The sequence below is a fragment of the Somniosus microcephalus genome, chromosome 9, assembly GCF_052327205.1.
Source record: "Somniosus microcephalus isolate GS21.2 chromosome 9, FLI_Smic_1.0, whole genome shotgun sequence".
In the NCBI taxonomy this organism is placed as follows: Eukaryota; Metazoa; Chordata; class Chondrichthyes; order Squaliformes; family Somniosidae; genus Somniosus; species Somniosus microcephalus.
In genome coordinates this window covers 60233009-60252350 of record NC_140995.1, presented here as the reverse complement: position 1 = coordinate 60252350, position 19342 = coordinate 60233009, and the positions used below count along the sequence as shown (strand labels likewise).

The following is a 19342-nucleotide window of genomic DNA, read 5'->3' as shown; positions in this document are numbered from 1 at the left end:
ATCATTTAAGAGTCTAAACACAAAAATACCCAAACAAACTCAGTAACTACAAAATCATAAAAATGTTTTAATAAGTGACGTACTTCACCAATCAATATTCAATCACCAGTTGCTTAAATAGAGCAGCCACTAGAATAGAAGCTCATTAAAATACCACTGCAGAAAAAAATACCTCTTCAATGAAAATGACGATGAATGCTGCACTCTAAGTGTTGCATCAATAACTCAGTTCACTGGCTGCAGGATCATAACAGTGCCCCTCCTCCCGGTTCATGTTTCTGGACTGTTCTGTGGGGAGATGGAATCTGCACTGTCCCAGACAATGGGGTCCCCCCATCTCTCATGGACACCCCTCCAGGGAGCAGCATCCAGGGGTCTGTCCAGATTGCTCTCTGGACAGTCTCGCCCTCCAGGCGTCTGTGTCTAGACTGCTCTCTGGACAGTCTCATTCTCCTTTCCTAAATGCTACATCGAAGTTTGAAATCTCCAACTTTCCTTCTGTGAATATCAGTTGACAGGATCCAAAATTAGAGAATCCATGTGAAGCTCAGACCTACTCATGCTGTTCACTACCCAGCTCCCCTGCACCGTATCGCCTTGTTCAGAAAACTCTGACCGCTCCAAACCTGCAGGCGGAATCCAGATCAGGGTCTGTCAACTTGCAGCAGGGTAGATTCGTGTTGCAGCACAGCTCTGAATCAGAGTGAAGTTCCTGCTCCATGAGGAACATGTTTGAACCCTGACCTCAGGAGAGCACTCACCGATGAGACCATTCCCACTCTGCCACCCCCCTCAAGTGTCATATTTATAGGCAGCTTTCTTCTGTGTGAACTCACATCTAATAGGAACTGGGTTCAGTCTGTCTGAACCTATTTCACTTCAAACCATTACAGCTGGAGAGAGGGTGACTTTCACCCCATCAGTTCGGGCACGATCCTTCCAGCAGCAGAGGGACAATCCTTTTACCCATATTCCCACGGGCGCGGAAAAGAAGCGAGGTAACAAAACAAGTTTACATTACATTGTGGCCCAGAACTTGCCGCGGGTGCAAGCCCCCGATCTGCACTCACCCTGCGCGCTGACATCTGAAGCCCGGGCCTGCTTGCATTTCCTGTCACAGGCCCGGTTCAGATGTCGGCGCGATGTGCTTACCTGATCCAGCGGCGTAGTTAGTGCGATGTGCCGGCTGGGATCAGGTGAGCACTGTACAACCAATCAGGGGAGGGAAAGGTTCATTCATGAGTTTGAGAGTAAGAACTGTCAAACTCATGAAAACTACGGGGGCCCAAAACACTATTTAAACTTTAAATAAAAATTAAAAAAACATCCCAATCATTAAATTAAGTATAAATAAGTTAAAAAAAATTTAAACAATTTTTTTTTGGGAAAAAAATAAATAAATTTTTAATAAAAAGGGTCTAAAACTAAACTTACCTTATTGTAGATTCTTTAAAATAATAAACCTGTGGGAAAAAAAATTCTAAATTGCACTAAAACACCACTTACCTGTAAAAATAAATACTTACGTGTGCTTTTTACAAGCGTAAAGACCGGAGGCCTTTACACATGCGCAAATCCCCCAAAACAGAGGAAATCCAAGACGCACGCGCTGCCCCCTAGAGCGCACGCGCTAGCCTCTTCACCTCTTGGGTTGGCGGAGAGGAAATGCCGGTTTTCAGCACATGCGCATGCTGAAAACCGGCATTTCCTCCGGCCAGACGCTTGAGTACCCCTTCCGTACTCACGCGTTTGGGGAGGAATTACTGCCCCTGTAAGTTTAAACTGCAAAGGCAGCAGCGTGCAGAAACTTTGAGAGGCTTCGAACTGACCCGTGGTTCTCAAAACAACTGACTTGGAAAAACAGCGCTAAAGACAGTATGCAATCCTCCAGAAAGACAACTAAAAATACAGCCCCTGGTTTCACACGGACAAGAGGCTAAAGGAGATTTCACATGCTAGTTTCACACGGTGCAAATGCCGCGCCTGGGTTCACACAGTTTTGAGTGGCCCAGCCAACCACCCATCACTAATGCAACTGGGTGAGTGGACAAAAGTGGACTTCTCTGGACTTTAACTCACACCTCAACTGACAAAAATCATATAAAAATTGAATATCGTGGCAGATTCCTTAGTGCAGTCGGAGGAGCCTCGAGAAGCTTCGCCGAGAGGAAGGACGTCCAGGAACAAGAAGAAACTTCAAAGAGCTACGAGAGAGCTGATCACTCTCCTGCCTTGATGCCACGATTGTTGCTTTTAAGGTTGCTGGAACTTATGGATTTGCTTGATGCTTGTGTGAATTGTTTAAATCATTAAATGGCCACTAATTGATTGACGAACCTACCGTGTACGTGTGACTTTCATTGACTGACTACTGTCCAGGTTCACGAATCACTGGAACATCTGTATCCCTACATTACCCAGCTGAGTCACTAGGCCAAGTGGACGAGCTGCAAAGGTTTGGGCAGCTCGGAGAAGCTGACTTCACTTCCCTTCTGTTAATGGACTGAAATGGACGTCGGAGCCCTCGCAGGAGAACGCCCAAAGAAAGAGGCGCTGAGTTTAACTGCATAAACCACCCTTCAATCAGCAGCTCCAAAGCTGCGACACCACATAATACTGTATGCAACATGACTGACATACTCATACTGACTCTTTCATTTATGCTGAACAAAGATTCAGAGATCACAAGGGTAGGAGGATTTTTCTGATTGTCGCCCAATATTTGGCATGGGGAAGGGATAGCTCCAAGAAGAGTAACAACAGTCCCGAGATCAGTTTTCCATTTTATACCCATTGATAGGTTATGAAAAACAATGGTGAAAAGAACTGCTAATTATTCAAAGGGGGCAGTAGGCAGAGAGCGCCAGACAGACGGCAGGGGGAGGGCGAGGGGGCGAGCGAGAGAGGGGGTGAGCGAGAGAGGGGGGGGGGGGCAGACACACAGACAGAGAGGGGGCCAGACACACAGACAGAGAGGGGGCCAGACACACAGACAGAGAGGGGGCCAGACACACAGACAGAGAGGGGGCCAGACACACAGACAGAGAGGGGGCCAGACACACAGACAGAGAGGGGGCCAGACACACAGACAGAGAGGGGGCCAGACACACAGACAGAGAGGGGGCCAGACACACAGACAGAGAGGGGGCCAGACACACAGACAGAGAGGGGGCCAGACACACAGACAGAGAGGGGGCCAGACACACAGACAGAGAGGGGGCCAGACACACAGACAGAGAGGGGGCCAGACACACAGACAGAGAGGGGGCCAGACGCACAGACAGAGAGGGGGCCAGACGCACAGACAGAGAGGGGGCCAGACGCACAGAGAGAGAGGGGGCCAGACGCACAGACAGAGAGGGGGCCAGACGCACAGACAGAGAGGGGGCCAGACGCACAGACAGAGAGGGGGCCAGACGCACAGACAGAGAGGGGGCCAGACGCACAGACAGAGAGGGGGCCAGACGCACAGACAGAGAGGGGGCCAGACACACAGACAGAGAGGGGGCCAGACACACAGACAGAGAGGGGGCCAGACACACAGACAGAGAGGGGGCCAGACACACAGAGAGGGGGCCAGACACACAGAGAGGGGGCCAGACACACAGAGAGGGGGCCAGACACACAGAGAGGGGGCCAGACACACAGAGAGAGAGGGCCAGACACACAGAGAGAGAGGGGGCCAGACACACAGAGAGAGGTAAAAATATACATAAATGAAAATGGAGTGAGAAATAGAATGAGAAAAAAGGGGAGAGGAAGTACGAGAGTAAAAGGAGTGTAGGACATGATGAGAAAAAGTGAAAGACAGGTTGAATAAAACCATAGCCAGTGATGAATTGTGGCGTACCGATCACAGAACGGACACAATCCGCTTTCTGGTCCGTAGACTATAAATCAGGCGTCATGCCTTTAAAGAAGGATCACACCTTTAAGAAACTTGATCTGCAACATAGTTAAGCCCAGAGCGGGGGAGGAGTCGTCGAAGCTGTGCACTGATGAAAGAGAGTTGTACTTTGTGTAGTCTCTGACTCCATTTTGTGTTCAGCATGCAGCCTCAACAATTAAACCTTTTCTGTTGAACCTCTCCGAGTTCAGTATTTTTTGCTAGGTGTATGTAGACTCCTACAGAATCACCATATTCCTGACAAAGAGAGAAAAATTGAAGAAGAAATCCAAATTCTCTTTGATCTCATTGTTGTGGATCTCCACATTTCTACCTCAGATTTGTAAAGGCTGCCGGAGTATTGCTGCCGATCACTGCTGACAGACCGTGACAACTGTGCTGTTTTGACCGCCGCGCCAGACATGTGGCAGAGACCACCGCGCGAGGCAGTGTGGCTTGTACACCACCCGTTTGTCTCTGGAAGTTGGCTAATGGATGTGTGTTAAGGGAGCGGAATGGCAGCATTCAGAGACAAAGAGGAGTGGAAACAAGAAAAGGACAGAATACAACAGTGAGGGGACATGGCAGGAAAGCGTGAGGAAAAAAGAGATAGAGAGTGAGATGAAGGGAGAAAGAGTGAGGTTAAAGAGAGAGAGAGAAAAAGAGAAAGGGAGAAAAAGATAGAGAAATAGAGCAAAAAAGATAGGAGATAGAGTGAAAGAGATAAAGAGAGAGAAAGTAGAGAGAGATGGCCACGATGCAAGCCTTGCAGCTCCTGCTCTCTGCAGACTTACAACTGTGAGACTCCATAGCTCGTCAGATGCAAGTCGCTGTGAGATTGTATTACTGGGTCTGTCCTGAAAATGTTGGCGAATCGTTGAGGATCTGCAAAAGATGCACAAACGTGAAGATGGGTTTCCCTCTGCTGGAAAAGAGCAGTCACTGCAGGGAAAGTGATTTACAGTCACCGTGTTTGAGATGCACGGAGAGGTTTATATGAACGGACAGAGCATGAGAAAGGCTTTGTTGGGGGTGATGCAATTCTCCTGTGTTGCACCCAGCAAATCCCGTTATACCAACAGGGCAACAGGTCCCAGCGACACAGATCCACCACAACATCGAACTCTGGCAGAGAGGTTTTAGATTCCATCAACTCATCAAAACTCTTCAAACCACAGTTACTTACTTGACAGCCTCTGCCACGCTGTTGGAGGTGTGCCCAGAGAGGGCATCATGCAGGTTACGGATGAAGTAATCCCTGTATTCCTCCTGCAGCGCCATGAACGTCCCACCCATCACAATGAACTCAACCTTGTCCACACTGTGTCCCAACTGTTTCAGCTAAATGAGATAGAGACAGAGGAAAAAGGGACAAGGTAAATGTCATATTGGGTCAAATGAACCGAACAGCCTCACGATCTGTGTAACCACTGTACTAAATCTTCCGTGCGCTCACACTCCCTGTAAATATCACTTACTTCCAGTAACACTTTCCTGTCACACAGCTTCTCATTACACCTATACAACCCTGACACCACCCGCCCCCCACCAAATCTACCTCACTTTTGATCGTGTCCTTCCAGCTCCTGATCAAGACAGGTGGCACTGTGGGTCACCCACCTGAGTTCCATCTGCTCCCTCCAGAACCTTCTCCACACTTTGTCTATTTTAATCGGTTTTTTTTCCACATCCCTTCCCTGTTAAAAAGCAGCAGAGGCCACTGTAGAGCCCCTTCCAGAGAGACTGAGGGTGTGGGGAAAAAGAGAGACGAGAGCTCCCGGGGACTTTTTTTTTTGGGGGGGGGGAGAAAGAGAGCCCCCAGGTCATTGGGGGGGCGGGGGAATAAAAGGAAGAGAGAGAGCGCAAGCACCCCCGGGGCATATGTTGGGGGGGGGGGGGGGGCGGGGGTGGGTGGGGAGAAAGTGAGCTGCGGGGTATGGGGTGGCATGGTGAGAGGAGAGAGCGCGCCCCGGGGGGTGAAAGGGCTGCTTCTCTGCTTGATCCTATTGTCTCGTTCAGCCACCTCCCCACAATGTCAGCAGCTCTCCCTTTGATGATTTCTTTATTTTTTTTCAATATATCTTTAAGAAAATGCAGCATAAAGACAATTACTAAAACCATGACAAAGCACAGCACTGCAAAAACAATATCTCTCGTATCAAAGTGTGACATTAAAGTAAGGCTCATGGGTCCAGAATCTCAGATACTCCTCATTTACCTACTCTGCTATGCACGTTATTGAAATTCCTTTTTGAAATGATGAGCAGGTGAGGAGAGTTTATTCGCTGGGGTAAGAAGACAGCCCCTTGCCATACGTACCTGCTCCACACGGTGCCTCGTCTGTAAGTAGGGGTCGTATCTCGCACGTATCGCTCTCATTGAGGTTGGCTGTTCAATGGGAATAAAGACAAAGATGTAAGTGCAGCCAATTCACGAAGTTCCTCAAATAGTCCTCGAGGGATAATGGGTATGTGGGGACAAGGCAGCACCTACATCCTCAGGTAATAACTTCAAATCACTTTAGGTTGGAACTTTTATTTTCATGTTGTGGCGGAGCCACCAAAGGACTCAGATCGTTTGTATATAATTCCTTTAACAACATGTTAGCTACAGTTTGAGTCTGTATCTTTATTTATGCTGTTTAACTGTACAGAGTGTGGTTACTTTAACAGCGCGGTTAAAACGTGATGACGTCACGCCGTTCATCACGTGATCCCCCACTGGCGGGAAACCGTCATGATGTCAGCCACGGGGCTGCAGGGGCAGTCCTCGTGGAGCCTCCAGAGAGAGCAGACCTACATTCGATGTTATCCTGCAGTTTCTTGTTAAAGCCTGTTTGTTTCATTAAAGTTCGTTTTGTTTGATCGCCTGAGTAGAACTCAGTCTTTTAGTTAGGAACCCATGTTCCTACAGTGTAACAATTACTTAATCAATTTACTCAGAATGGATCACACTTTATACCAGTGCTGATGTCAGTCAGTACAAGGACACCACATACTCTCAAACCATTCCACAGCTTTCTGGGAATCAACCCTTTAGGAATGTCATGTGTAACAATGTGACTGAAGCAGGGAGACTGAGAGGGAAAGAGGAGAGAAAGGGGAATAAACAGAAACAGAGAAAGACAGAGTGCGAGACAGACACCGTTAGACAGAGGGAGGGAGGGAGGGAGCAGTTCTACAGGTATGGCAATTCAGGACAGTGCGCGACAGTCATTGATCCAAAATGGCAGTCATCACTGAAGGATTAACAAGTGAGTTGTTACTGTAAGTTATATTTCCACAAACACACTTCTCAGCTGGACTGTTTTTCAGCAAGTTTAATCATGTGGGGCTGGAGGACACAGCACCCCACACTAGGCAGTGGCAGAGACGATCCGTGAGTGTTGATAAATTGCCTGCAGTTATACAAGAGCTTCCTTACCTCATATCCTGTGTAAGACTGGGTTGAATATTCAAAGTCTGAGTCTGGGCCCCCAGGGCAGTACCTATAATTCACAAAACAAGCTTTAGAGCCATGCACATACATACCAGAAATTAAATATCTGCTTCGATCCTCTTGCTCCCTGCAAGCTGTTGTTTACTTCTTGTGACTTTCTGCTCGATGGAGAATATTAGTTCTATAAATTAATTATTTTTCTATTTTTGGCGCTCAGTGTCAATTCTAGCTTTCCAAGACTGGGCTGGAGGCAGCCAGATACACATTCTGCTCCACCTTATAGAATCATAGAATAGTACAGCACAGGAGGCCATTCGGCCCATTGAGTCTGCGCTGGCTCTTTCGAAGAGCAATCTAGTTAGTCCCACTCCCCCGCTCTTTCCCCATATCCTTGCAATTTTTTCATCCTTCAAGTATTTATCCAATTCCCAATTTGAAGGCTACTAGTGAATCTGTATCCACCATCTTATCAGGCAGTGCATTCCAAATCCTAACCACTCGTGGCGTAAAAAAGTTTTTTCTCATGTCACCTCTGGTTCTTTTGCCAATCACCTTAAATGTGTGCCCTCTCATTATCGACCCTTTAGCCATTGGAAATAGTTCCTCTTTATTTACTCTATCTAAACCCTCATGACTTTAAACACCTCTATCAAATCTCCTCTTAGCCTTCTCTGTTCTAAGGAGAACAACGCCAGTATAGCCACGTAACTGTAATCCCTCATCCCTGGAACCATTCTAGTAAATCTCTTCTGTATGCTCTTGAAAGCCTTCATATTCTTCCTGAAGCATGGTGCCCAGAATTAGACAATACTCCAGCTGGGGCCAAACTAGCATTTTATATAGATTTAGCATAACTTCCTGGCTCTTGTACTCTGTGCCTCTATTTATAAAGCCCAAGATTTCATTAACTGCTTTGCCACCTTCAAAGAGTTGTGCACAAACATCCAGGTCTCTTCCTTCTTGCACCCCTTTGAAATGGTACCATTTAGCATGTATTGTCTCTTCTTTCTTCCTACCAAAATGCATCACCTCACACTTCTCTGCTATGAATTTAATCGGCCATGTGTCCACCCATGACTTCGAGAAGTCTATTACTATCTTCTTCACTGTTTGCTGCACTTCCAAGTTCCAAGTCATCTGTAAATTTCAAAATTGTGCCCTGTACCCCCAAGTCCAAGTCATTAATGTATATCAAAGATAGACTCAAGAACACCACTCAAACTCATACCTTCAGCGGGGCAGGTGTTGCTGGTCCTCACTGACCAGTGCTCCACTGACCACAGGCAGAGTAGGAAAAAAAATCACCAAGACCCATCCTGCCCCAGCAGGCCCTCCGCCCAGCCCCAGCCCCAGCAGCCCCCCTCCGCCTAGCCCCAGCCACCCCGCTCTGCCCCCCCTCCGCCCAGCCCCAGCCACCCCGCTCTGCCCAGCCGCGCCGCTCCGCCCCAGCCACTCCCCTCCGCCCAGCCCCAACCACTCCCCTCCACCCAGCCGCTCCACTCCGCTCCACTCCGCTCCACCCAGCCCCCCCTCCGCCCAGCCCCAGCACCCCCCTCCGCTCAGCCCCAGCTCCCCCTCCGCCCAGCCCTCTCCGCCAAGACCCAGCAGGCCCTCCGCCCAGCCCCAGCCACCCCGCTCTGCCCAGCCCCCCCTCCGCCCAGCCCCAGCCACTCCCCTCCGCCCAGCCCTCTCCGCTCAGCCCCAGCAGCCCCCTCTGCTCAGCCCCAGCCGCCCCGCTCCGCCCAGCCGCCCCACTCCGCTCAGCCCAGCCGCCCCCCTCCGCTCAGCCCCCTCTGCTCAGCCCCAGCCCACCCCATCTGCTCAGCCCCAGACGCCCCGCGCCGCCCAGCCGCTCCCCTCCGCCCAGCCGCCCCCCTCCGCTCCGCCCAGCCACCCCCCTCCGCTCCGCCCCAGCCCCCCCTCCGCCCAGCCCCAGCTCCCCCTCCGCCCAGCCCCAGCTCCCCCTCCGCCCTGCCCCAGGAGTCCCCCCCTCCGCCCAGCCCCAGGAGCACCCCCCCTCCGCCCAGCCCCAGGAGCCCCCCCCCTCCGCCCAGCCCCAGGAGCCCCCCCCCCTCCGCCCAGCCCCAGGATCCCCCCCCTCCGCCCAGCCCCAGGAGCCCCCCCCCCTCCGCCCAGCCCCAGGAGCCCCCCCCTCCGCCCAGCCCCAGGAGCGCCCCCCCCTCCGCCCAGCCCCAGGAGCCCCCCCCCCGCCCAGCCCCAGGAGCACCCCCCCTCCGCCCAGCCCCAGGAGCCCCCCCCCTCCGCCCAGCCCCAGGAGCACCCCCCCCCCTCCGCCCAGCCCCAGGAGCCCCCCCCTCCGCTCAGCCCCCTCCGCTCCGCCCAGCCCCAGGAGTCACCCCCTCCGCCCAGGAGCCCCCCCATCCGCCCAGCCCCAGGAGACCCCCCCCTCTGCCCAGCCCCAGGAGCACCCCCTCCGCCCAGCCCCAGGAGCACCCCCCTCCGCTCAGCCCCAGGAGCACCCCCTCCGCTCAGCCCCAGCCCAGCGCCCCCCTCCGCTCAGCCCCAGCCCCCGCTCAGCCCCAGGAGCACCCCCTCCGCTCAGCCCCAGGAGCACCCCCTCCGCTCAGCCCCAGCCCAGCCCCCACCTCCGCTCAGCCCCAGCAGCCCCCCTCCGCCCAGCCCCAGCCTCCGCTCAGCCCCAGCCCAGCCCCTCCCTCTGCTCAGCCCCAGCAACCCCCCTTCGCTCAGCCCCAGCCCAGCCCCCCCCTCCGCCCAGCCCCAGCCTCCGCTCAGCCCCAGCACCCCCCTCCGCTCAGCCCCGGGAGCACCCCCCTCCGCTCAGCCCCGGGAGCCCCCCCCTCCGCTCAGCCCCAGGAGCACCCCCCCTCCGCTCAGCCCCAGGAGCCCCCCACTCCGCTCAGCCCCAGGAGCCCCCCCCTCTGCTCAGCCCCAGGAGCCCCCCCCCTCTGCTCAGCCCCAGGAGCAACCCCCCTCCGCCCAGCCCCAGGAGCCCCCCCCTCCGCCCAGCCCGAGGAGCACCCCCCCTCCGCCCAGCCCTAGGAGCACCCCCCCCCTCCGCCCAGCCCCAGGAGACCCCCCCCTCCGCCCAGCCCCAGGAGCCCCCCCCTCCGCTCAGCCCCAGGAGCCCCCCCCTCTGCTCAGCCCCAGCACCCCCCCTCCGCTCAGCCCCAGCAGCCCCCCTCCGCTCAGCCCCAGCAACCCCCCTCCGCTCAGCCCCAGCAACCCCCCTCCGCTCAGCCCCAGCACCCCCCCTCCGCTCAGCCCCAGCACCCCCCATCCGCTCAGCCCCAGCACCCCCGCTCCGCTCAGCCCCAGCAGCAGCACCTGGTTCTACACAGCCAGTTGATACAGATCAGCACTGACAGTATAGCTGTGTCTTCTGGACTGTTGGTATTATTATGGCACCGCCAGTCTTGGTGTTGTTAATGTAATGATACTAAGGCTCACAGCTCCTTTATGTAAAACTAGAGAAAGACCAGGAAATGTCTGTTTCTATTAGTCCACTGAGAGGAGTCTGGATGTAATGAACAATGTGCTCTGGACATGGAAAAGTAACAGGGATATTTAGTAGCGAAAACCAACATTCATTAGTGAAGTGTCCAAACACTGAGCGTGGGTGGAAGCTCAGTCGACAAACCACCATGTTTCCAGTATCAGGGACAAGGGGCTCACCAGCAAATAAGTTAAAATTACTTAAAAGAAAAGAACAGATGGGCAGGTGCGAGGGAGCTTTACATTCAGAGGACAGTACTTACACGCAAATGTTTCCCGTGAAGGTGATGTGAGGACATCGGTGTGGTTTACACATCACTGCAACCACAGCAATCTATGGAGAGAGGAGACAGTCTGTGTGAGACAAACAGTAGCAGCGAGTTGGATATAACAGGAATGGCTCAGAGATCAAGATGGAATCTAGTGACCCAGTCCGCATGATGCCCAAGTGTGATGTGCTCATCCCCATCGCTGGATAAAAAAAATACTCTTCACAATCACCAGAGACATTGAAAGGCTAAAACAAAAGCAAAATACTGCAGATGCTGGAAATCTGAAATAAAAAGAGAGAAAATGCTGGAAATACTCAGCAGGTCATGCAGCGTCTGTGGAGAGAAAGAGTTAACGTCAGATTTGAAAGGCTATTTTTATTTGAATATTCCCTTTAGGAGTAAGATTTCAGCCAACATAGAAACATAGAAGATAGGAGCAGGAGTAGGCCATTCGGCCCTTCGAGCCTGCTCCGCCATTCAATGAGATCATGGCTGATCATCCAAATTCAGTACCCTGTCCCTGCCTTCTCCCCATATCCCTTGATCCCTTTAGCCTTAAGAAATATATCCAACTCTTTCTTGAATATATTTAATGAACTGGCCTCCGCCGCCCTCTGTGGCAGAGAATTCCACAGGTTCACCACTCTCTGGGTGAAGAAATTCCTCCTCATTTCTGTCCCAAATGTCCTACCCCTTATCCTTAGACTGTGACCCCTGGTGCTGGACTCCCCGACCATCGGGAACATCCTTCCAGCATCTAGTCTGGTCTGTCCAGGCCTGACAGAATTTTATAGGTTTCGATGAGATCCCCTCTCAATCTTCTAAACTCCAGTGAGTATAACCCCAATCGACACAATCTCTCCTCATACGTCATTCTTGCCATCCCAGGTATCAGCCTGGTGAATCTTCACTGCACTCCTTCCATGGCAAGAACGTCCTTCCTCAGATAAGGCGACCAAAACTGCACACAATACTCAAGGTGCGGTCTCACCAAGGCCCTGTACAACTGTAGCAAGACATCCTTGTTCCTGTACTCGAACCCTCTTGCTACGAAGGCCAACATACCATTTGCCTTCTTAACTGCCTGCATGCTTACCTTCAGCGACTGGTGTACAAAAACACCCAGGTCTCTTTGCACTTCCCCTTCTCCCAATCTATTGCCATTCAAATAATAATCTGCCTTCCTGTTTTTGACACCAAAGTGGATAACCTCACATTTATCCACATTATAGTGCATTTGCCATGTTTCTGCCCAATCACCTAACCTGTCCAAATCGTACTGGAGTTTCATGACATCCTCCTCACAGCATACCCTCCCACCCAGCTTTGTGTCGTCTACAAATTTGGAGATATTGCATCCAATTCCCTCGTCCAGATCATTAATATATATTGTGAACAGCTGGGGTCCTAGGACCGATCCTTGCGGTACCCCACTAGTCACTGCCTGCGACTCGGAAAACGACCCGTTTATTCCAACTCTTTGCTTTCTGTCCACCAACCAGTTCTCTATCCAAGTCAATACCTTGCCCCCAATCCCATGTGCCTTAATTTTGCACGCTAATCTCTTATGCGGGACCTTATCGAAAGCCTTCTGAAAGTCCAAATACACCACATCCACTGGTTCTCCCTTATCTATTTTACCAGTTACATCCTCAAAAAATTCCAGTAGATTAGTCAAGCATGATTTACCTTTTGTAAATCCATGTTGACTTTGTCCGATCCTGTCACTGCTTTCCAAGTGCTCTGCTATTACATCTTTTAGCATTTTCCCCACTACCGATGTCAGGCTTACCGGTCTATAACTCCCCGCTTTTTCTCTGCCACCTTTTTTGAATAGTGGGGTAACATTAGCTACCCTCCAATCCATGGGTACTGTTCCAGAGTCTATTGAGTTCTGGAAGATGACCAGCAATGCATCTACTATTTCTAGGGCCACTTCCTTAAGTACCCTGGGATGTAGATTATCAGGCCCTGGGGATTTATCGGCCTTCAGTCCCATCAATTTTCCTAACACCATTTCCCTACAAATACTGATTTCTTTCAGTTCCACCCTTTCATCAGACCCGATGTTCCCCGGTATTTCTGGGAGGTTATTTGTGTCCTCCTTTGTGAAGACAGAACCAAAATATGTATTTAGTTGGTCTGCCATTTCTTTGTTCCCCATTATAAATTCCCCCGATTCTGACTGCAAGGGACCTACGCTTGACTTCACCAATCTTTTTCTCTTCACATATCTATAAAAGCTTTTACAGTCAGTTTTTATGTTCCCTACAAGCTTTCTCTCATATTCTATTTTTCCTTTCTTAATTAATCCCTTTGTCCTCCTTTGTTGAATCCTAAACTGCTCCCAATCCTCAGGATTATTGCTTTTTCTGGCCAATTTGTATGTCCTCTCTCTCCTTGGATCTTATGCTATCCCTTAATTTCCCTTGATAGCCACGGTTGAGTCACCTTTTTTGTTTTATTTTTATGCCAAACTGGGATGAACAACTTCTGTAGTTCATCCATTCGGTCTTTGAATGTTTGCCATTGCCTATCCACTGTCAACCCTTTGAGTGCCATTCCCCAATCAATCCTACCCAACTCGCTCCTCAGACCATTGTAGTTTCCTTTATTTAAATTGAGGACCCTAGTTTCTGAGTCAACTACTTCATTCTCCATCTTAATGAAGAATTCAATCATATTATGATCGCTCCGACCCCAAGGGACCTCGTACAACAAGATTGCTAATTAATCCTTTCTCGTTACATAATACCCAGTCTAAGATGGCGTGATCTCTGGTTGGTTCCTCGACATATTGGTCCAGGAAACCATCCCGTAAACACTCCAGGAATTCCTCCTCCACAGTATTGTTAGTAATTTGGTTAGCCCAATCTATATGTAGATTAAAGTCACCCATGATGACTGCTGTGCCCTTATTGCACGCTTCTTTAATTTCCCTTTTAATGCCATCCCCAAGCTCCGCCTTACTGTTTGAAGGTCTATATACCACTCCCACTAATGTTTTTTTCCCCTTAGTATTTCTCAATTCTACCCATACAGATTCCACATCATCAGAGCTAATATCCTTCATTACAATTGTGTTAATCCCTTCTTAACCAGTAATGCTACCCCCCCTCCCTTTCCTTTTTGCCTATCTTTCCTGAATATCGAATACCCCTGGATGTTGAGTTCCCAGTCTTGGCCATCCTTGAGCCATGTTTCCGTAATCCCAACCAAATCATATTCGTTTACTTCTATTTGCGCAGCCAATTCATCCACCTTATTACAAATGCTCCTCGCATTAAGACACAAAGCCTTCAGGCTTGTTTTTTTAACGCTCTTAGACCTATTAGAATTATTATTTACTGTGGCCACGTTTGATTTAAACCGTTGATTTCTCTGACTGCCACTTTTGTTTTTCTCCTTCCTATCTTTTGCTTTTATCCTCGTTTCCCTTTCCTCTGTCTCCCTGCTCAGGTAGTCAGTCAACGCTTGTTGAAAATCATCCTGTTTACAGTCTCCTCCAAGGACACCTCCATTTCCCCTTCTTCCCCGCCCTACCCCCCCCACCCCCGCAACCAGGCAGAACAATACGCTTAGTGACATCAGGCAAGGAATTGACTTCCACAATAGGCACCCAGCTCCCAGACAAATCACTACGAGTCTCAATGTGGATACAAGGAGCAGCGAGTAGGGCAGTGGGCTTGGAGCTGAAGGGGAGAGAGATCAATCTGATTAATGGATTCAGCTGGTAAACGTTGAGACAAATGGGAACCAGAGCAGTTTGCAGGCTGTATTGTAATGGAGATATGCAATCAGGGACGCAAACTCAGAACATGATTTAGTTCCACATTAGTGAAACAAAAAAACCTTGATATGAGCTCAATCAACAGCTCAAGAGTGAACGCAGACAACGGGATTCTCTCTCTTTGCAGTGTGTTGGTGTGTTGCACAGGTCTGTGCACGTCTGTCTGTGCGCGCGGCGCCTGTGATTTTTTTGGTCCAGTATAAAGTACTTCAATTCATACCCCACTGGCAGTCCGGATAGGTTTTGCTTTCAGTTTTGGCACCAACACTTTTTTGTACTGAGGGGGCACAGCCGCGATGATATCCACAAGGCGAGGTTGTGAAGTCAGCCCGTACTTTGAGGCAGTCTTTGTTTTCACTCTTTTTAAAAATAAAAGTGAAGGTCAGAACATTAATAGACCATTAGCACAAAAAACATTGGCCCGTATTTTCCGATCGGAGGCCTCCCGCGCCCTTACCCGAGGGCTCCTGGGACGCGCACACTTCCGATGCTGGGCCTCACCAAACTCCAAGTGCGCAGGGCCCACGTATCCCAGGGGCGCAAGTAGTTTGCAGCATCCCTGGGATCACGTGGGCCATGGGGAGCCAATCACTGAAGGGAATCTCCCTTGGTGAGACCACAACTTGAGTATTGTGTGCAGTTTTGGTCGCCTTATCTGAGGAAGGATGTTCTTGCCATGGAAGGAGTTCAGCGAAGATTCACCAGGCTGATACCTGGGATGGCAGGAATGACGTATGAGGAGAGATTGGGTCGATTGGACTTATACTTGCTGGAGTTTAAAAGAATGAGAGAGGATCTCATTGAAACTTATAAAATTCTGACAGGACTGGACAGACTAGATGCAGGAAGGATGTTCCCGATGGTCGGGGAGTCCAGAACCAGGGGCCACAGTCTAAGGATAAGGGGTAAGTCATTTAGGACAGAGATGAGGAGGAATTTCTTCACCCAGAGCGTGGTGAAGCTGTGGAATTCTCTACCACAGAAGGCAGTGGAGGCCAATTCATTAAATATATTCAAGAAGGAGTTGGATATATTTCTTAAGGCTAAAGGGATCAAGGGGTATGGGGAGAAAGCAGGGACCAGGTACTGAATTTGGATGATCAGCCATGATGGCATCGAATGGCGGAGCAGGCTCGAGGGGCCGAATGGCCTACTCCTGCTCCTATATTCTATGTTTCACACATTTGACAGGAAGACCTGTCAAATATATGAATGGAGATCGATGAAAAAATAGTAAAACTTTAAATAAATTTTTTTTTAAATCACATTTTTAAAATGACTTGAAATTACAATAAATTAAGTATTTTAAAAAATAATTATTTTTTTCAAAAAATTAAATAAGTATTTTACAGGGCTCAAAATAAACTTACCTTTTTCAAAGTATTTTTAAATGATAAATCAGTGAAAATTAAAAAAACACTTTTTTTCTACTTTTATCCTGGGAAAAGCAGGCCTTACCAGGCGTAAGAATTGTAAGGGTTTTCTGTGGGCGGAGGGTCTCCAAAAAGCGGAACTATCCGCCCACAGAGGCCCTTCTCCAGGGCAACCGGAGGATCTGTCAAGAGGATTGTTGACAGATCGGAAATGCCGGTTTTCAGCGCATGCGCTGTGCATACCTGAAACCAGCATTTCCGATAACCCTACGGGTGGGTACACAGCGCGTACCCACCCGTAGGGATCGGAATATCCGGCCCATTAGATAAGAAACGGAAAACAGCTGCTCGAAGCTGGGTCAAAATCCTGGAACTCCCTCCCTAACAGCCCTGTGGGAGTACCTTCACCACACAAACTGCAGCAGTTCAAGAAGGCAGCTCACTACCACCTTCTCAAAGGCAATTAGGGTTGGGCAATAAATGCTGGCCTTGCCAGCGACATCCAAGACAGCAGCTCAATCCGACATCACCACAAAGCAATTCATCAACCGCGTCTGTTGGGGGGGGGGGAAAGAGTGCATATCCGGGCCTTTCCTCACTCTTCTATACGCTGGTGAAGCAAACTGATCAAATCCACTCTACGGCATACTTTAGAAAGTTACTCAGAGCGATTTCTACACAGAAATCTCACCTCTGGGTCTTAAATTGCTTGGCTCTAACCGTTTCCTCAGCTCTAACTGTTTCCTGTCAGACACATGCCAATGTCAGAGCTCTGCTTGGTAACCTCCAATAGTGCTCGAGTTGTTTCGCGCAGATACTGACTTGTTAAGCGCAGATACTGACTTGTTAAGGTTGATGTCCTTCCGTTGCTCGTGGGCTTCAATCAGCTGCTTGAGGACATCGGCAATCGTCATCATCATCCGCTCAGCGTGGCTGGCCTCCACTGAAAGAGGTCAAAAGTTAACTAAAATTGCTTTTATAAAATGTCTTTAATGTAGAGGAACATCCCAAGTCGCTTCACAGAGCCATAATCAGACTGAAATGGACCGTGAGCTAAAGATGAGAAATTAGACATGGTGACCAAAAGCCCAGTCAAAGAAAGGGTCTTAAAAGGAGCATAGGCAGAGAAGTTTAGGGAGGGAATTCCAGGGCTTAGGGTCTACGCAGCTGAAGGCAAAGCCGCCAATAGAGTGAAGGGAATTGGTGGGGGGAGCATAAGGGCCAGAATCGGAGAGTCTGAGTTTGGGCAGTTTGTAGGGGTGGAGAAGGTTACAGAAATAGGGAGGGACAAGGCACAATTTGAACACGAGGATGAGAATTTTAAACTGGACTGGTTGGTGGACCAGGTGCCTATGTAGGTCAGCGAGCATAGGGATGACAGGAGAGCAAGACTTGGTGTAGGATGGAACACGAGACTGGATAAGAAAGGTTTACGCAGGGTGGAAGATGTGAGGCCGGTCTGGAGAGTGTTGGGATAGTCGAGTCTAGAGGTAATATAGTACAGTAGCATGGATAGAGGATTGGTTAACGGACAGAAAACAGAGAGTAGGGATAAACAGGTCTTTTTCAGGTTGGCAGGCTGTAACTAGTGGGGTAATGCAAGGATCAGTGCTTGGGCCTCAGCTATTTATAATTTATATTAATGACTTAGATGAAGGAACTGAGTGTAATGTATCCAAGTTTGCTGACGATACAAAGCTAGGTGGGAAGGTAAGCTGTGAGGAGGACGCAAACAGCCTGCCAAGGAATATAGACAGGTTGTGAGTGGGCAATAAGGTGGCAGATGGAGTATAATGTGAGGAAATTAGGTTATTCACTTTGGTAGGAAGAACAGAAAAACAGAATATTTTTTAAATGGTGAGAAACTATTAAATATTGGCGTCCAGAGAGATTTAGGTGTCCTCGTACAGGATTCACAGAGAGTTAGCATTCAGGTACAGCAAGCAATTAGGAAGGCAAATGGCATGTTGGCCTTTATTGCAAGAGGGTTGGAGTACAAGAGTAAGGATGTCTTACTATAACTGTACAGGGCCTTGGTAAGGCAACACCTGGAGTACTGCGCAGAGTTTTGGTCTCCTTATCTGAGGAAGGATATACTTGCCTTAGAGACGGTGCAACAAAGGTCCACTAGATTGATCCCTGGGATGAGAGGGTTTTTCCTATGAGGAGTGATTGAGTAGATTGGGCCTATACTCTCTGGAATTTCTAAGAATGAGAGGTGATCGCATTGAAACATAAAAGATTCTGAGGGGGATTAACAGGGTAGATGCAGAGAGGTTGTTCCCCCTAAGTCTAGAACTAGGGGTCAAAGTCTCAGAATAAGGGGTCAGCCATTTAAGACTGAAATGAGGAGAAATTTCTTCAAAGGGCTGTGAATCTTTGGAATTCTCTATCCCAGAGGGCTGTGGATGCTGAGTCGTTAAGTACATTCAAGGCTGAGATAAATAGATTTTTGGACTCTAGTGAAATCAAGGGATATGGCGATCAGGCGGGAAACTGGAGTTGAGGTCGAAGATCAGCCATGATCTTATTGAATGGTGGAGCAGGCTTGAGGGGCCGTATGGCCTACTCCTGCTCCTAATTCTTATGTTCTTATAACAAAGGCATGGTTGAGGATTTTAGCAGCAGATGGGCCGAGGTGGGGTGGAGATGGGTGATGTTACGAAGGTGAAAGTAGGCAGTCTTTGTGATGGGGAGGATAGGGAGTCGGAGGCTCAGTTTGGGGTTCCAAGGATGGCGAGGTGGTGAATAGGCTTATCAACTTCAGACGTTGATCGGAGATACGGATGGAATCGGTGACAAGGGTATGGAGCTTGTGGAGTGGGCTGAAGATCATGGATTTGGTCTTTGACTCAACATGTAAACGAGCAAGAGTAGGAGGCCAAGGATATATCCTTGGGGAACTCTGGAGGTAATTGTGGGTGTGGGAAGAGAGGCCGTTGCTAGAGATGCTCAAGTGAAGACAGTCCCATTGAGCTGGACTGGAGAGAACATAAGAAATATGGTCCCTCTGAACACCAACATTTCCCAATCTCTCACCATTTAAAAAATACAGTACTCTGCTTTTCTATTTTTCCTACCAAAGTGGATAACTTCACATTTCTCCACA

At 49.5% G+C, this 19342-nt stretch overlaps 1 protein-coding gene across 1 annotated transcript in view; it reads right to left on the bottom strand.

The window, feature by feature from the left end:
* Positions 1–19342, bottom strand: part of elp3 (elongator acetyltransferase complex subunit 3) — a 157986-nt gene that overhangs the window by 130200 nt on the left and 8444 nt on the right. The window contains exons 2-7 of the mRNA XM_085996640.1: positions 17077–17176; positions 15081–15219; positions 11062–11132; positions 7310–7373; positions 6206–6274; positions 5073–5227 (exon numbers count right to left, since the gene is read on the bottom strand). Coding sequence (XP_085852766.1) covers positions 5073–5227; positions 6206–6274; positions 7310–7373; positions 11062–11132; positions 15081–15219; positions 17077–17176 — 598 coding nt within the window. The remainder of the gene's footprint in view (positions 1–5072; positions 5228–6205; positions 6275–7309; positions 7374–11061; positions 11133–15080; positions 15220–17076; positions 17177–19342) is intronic.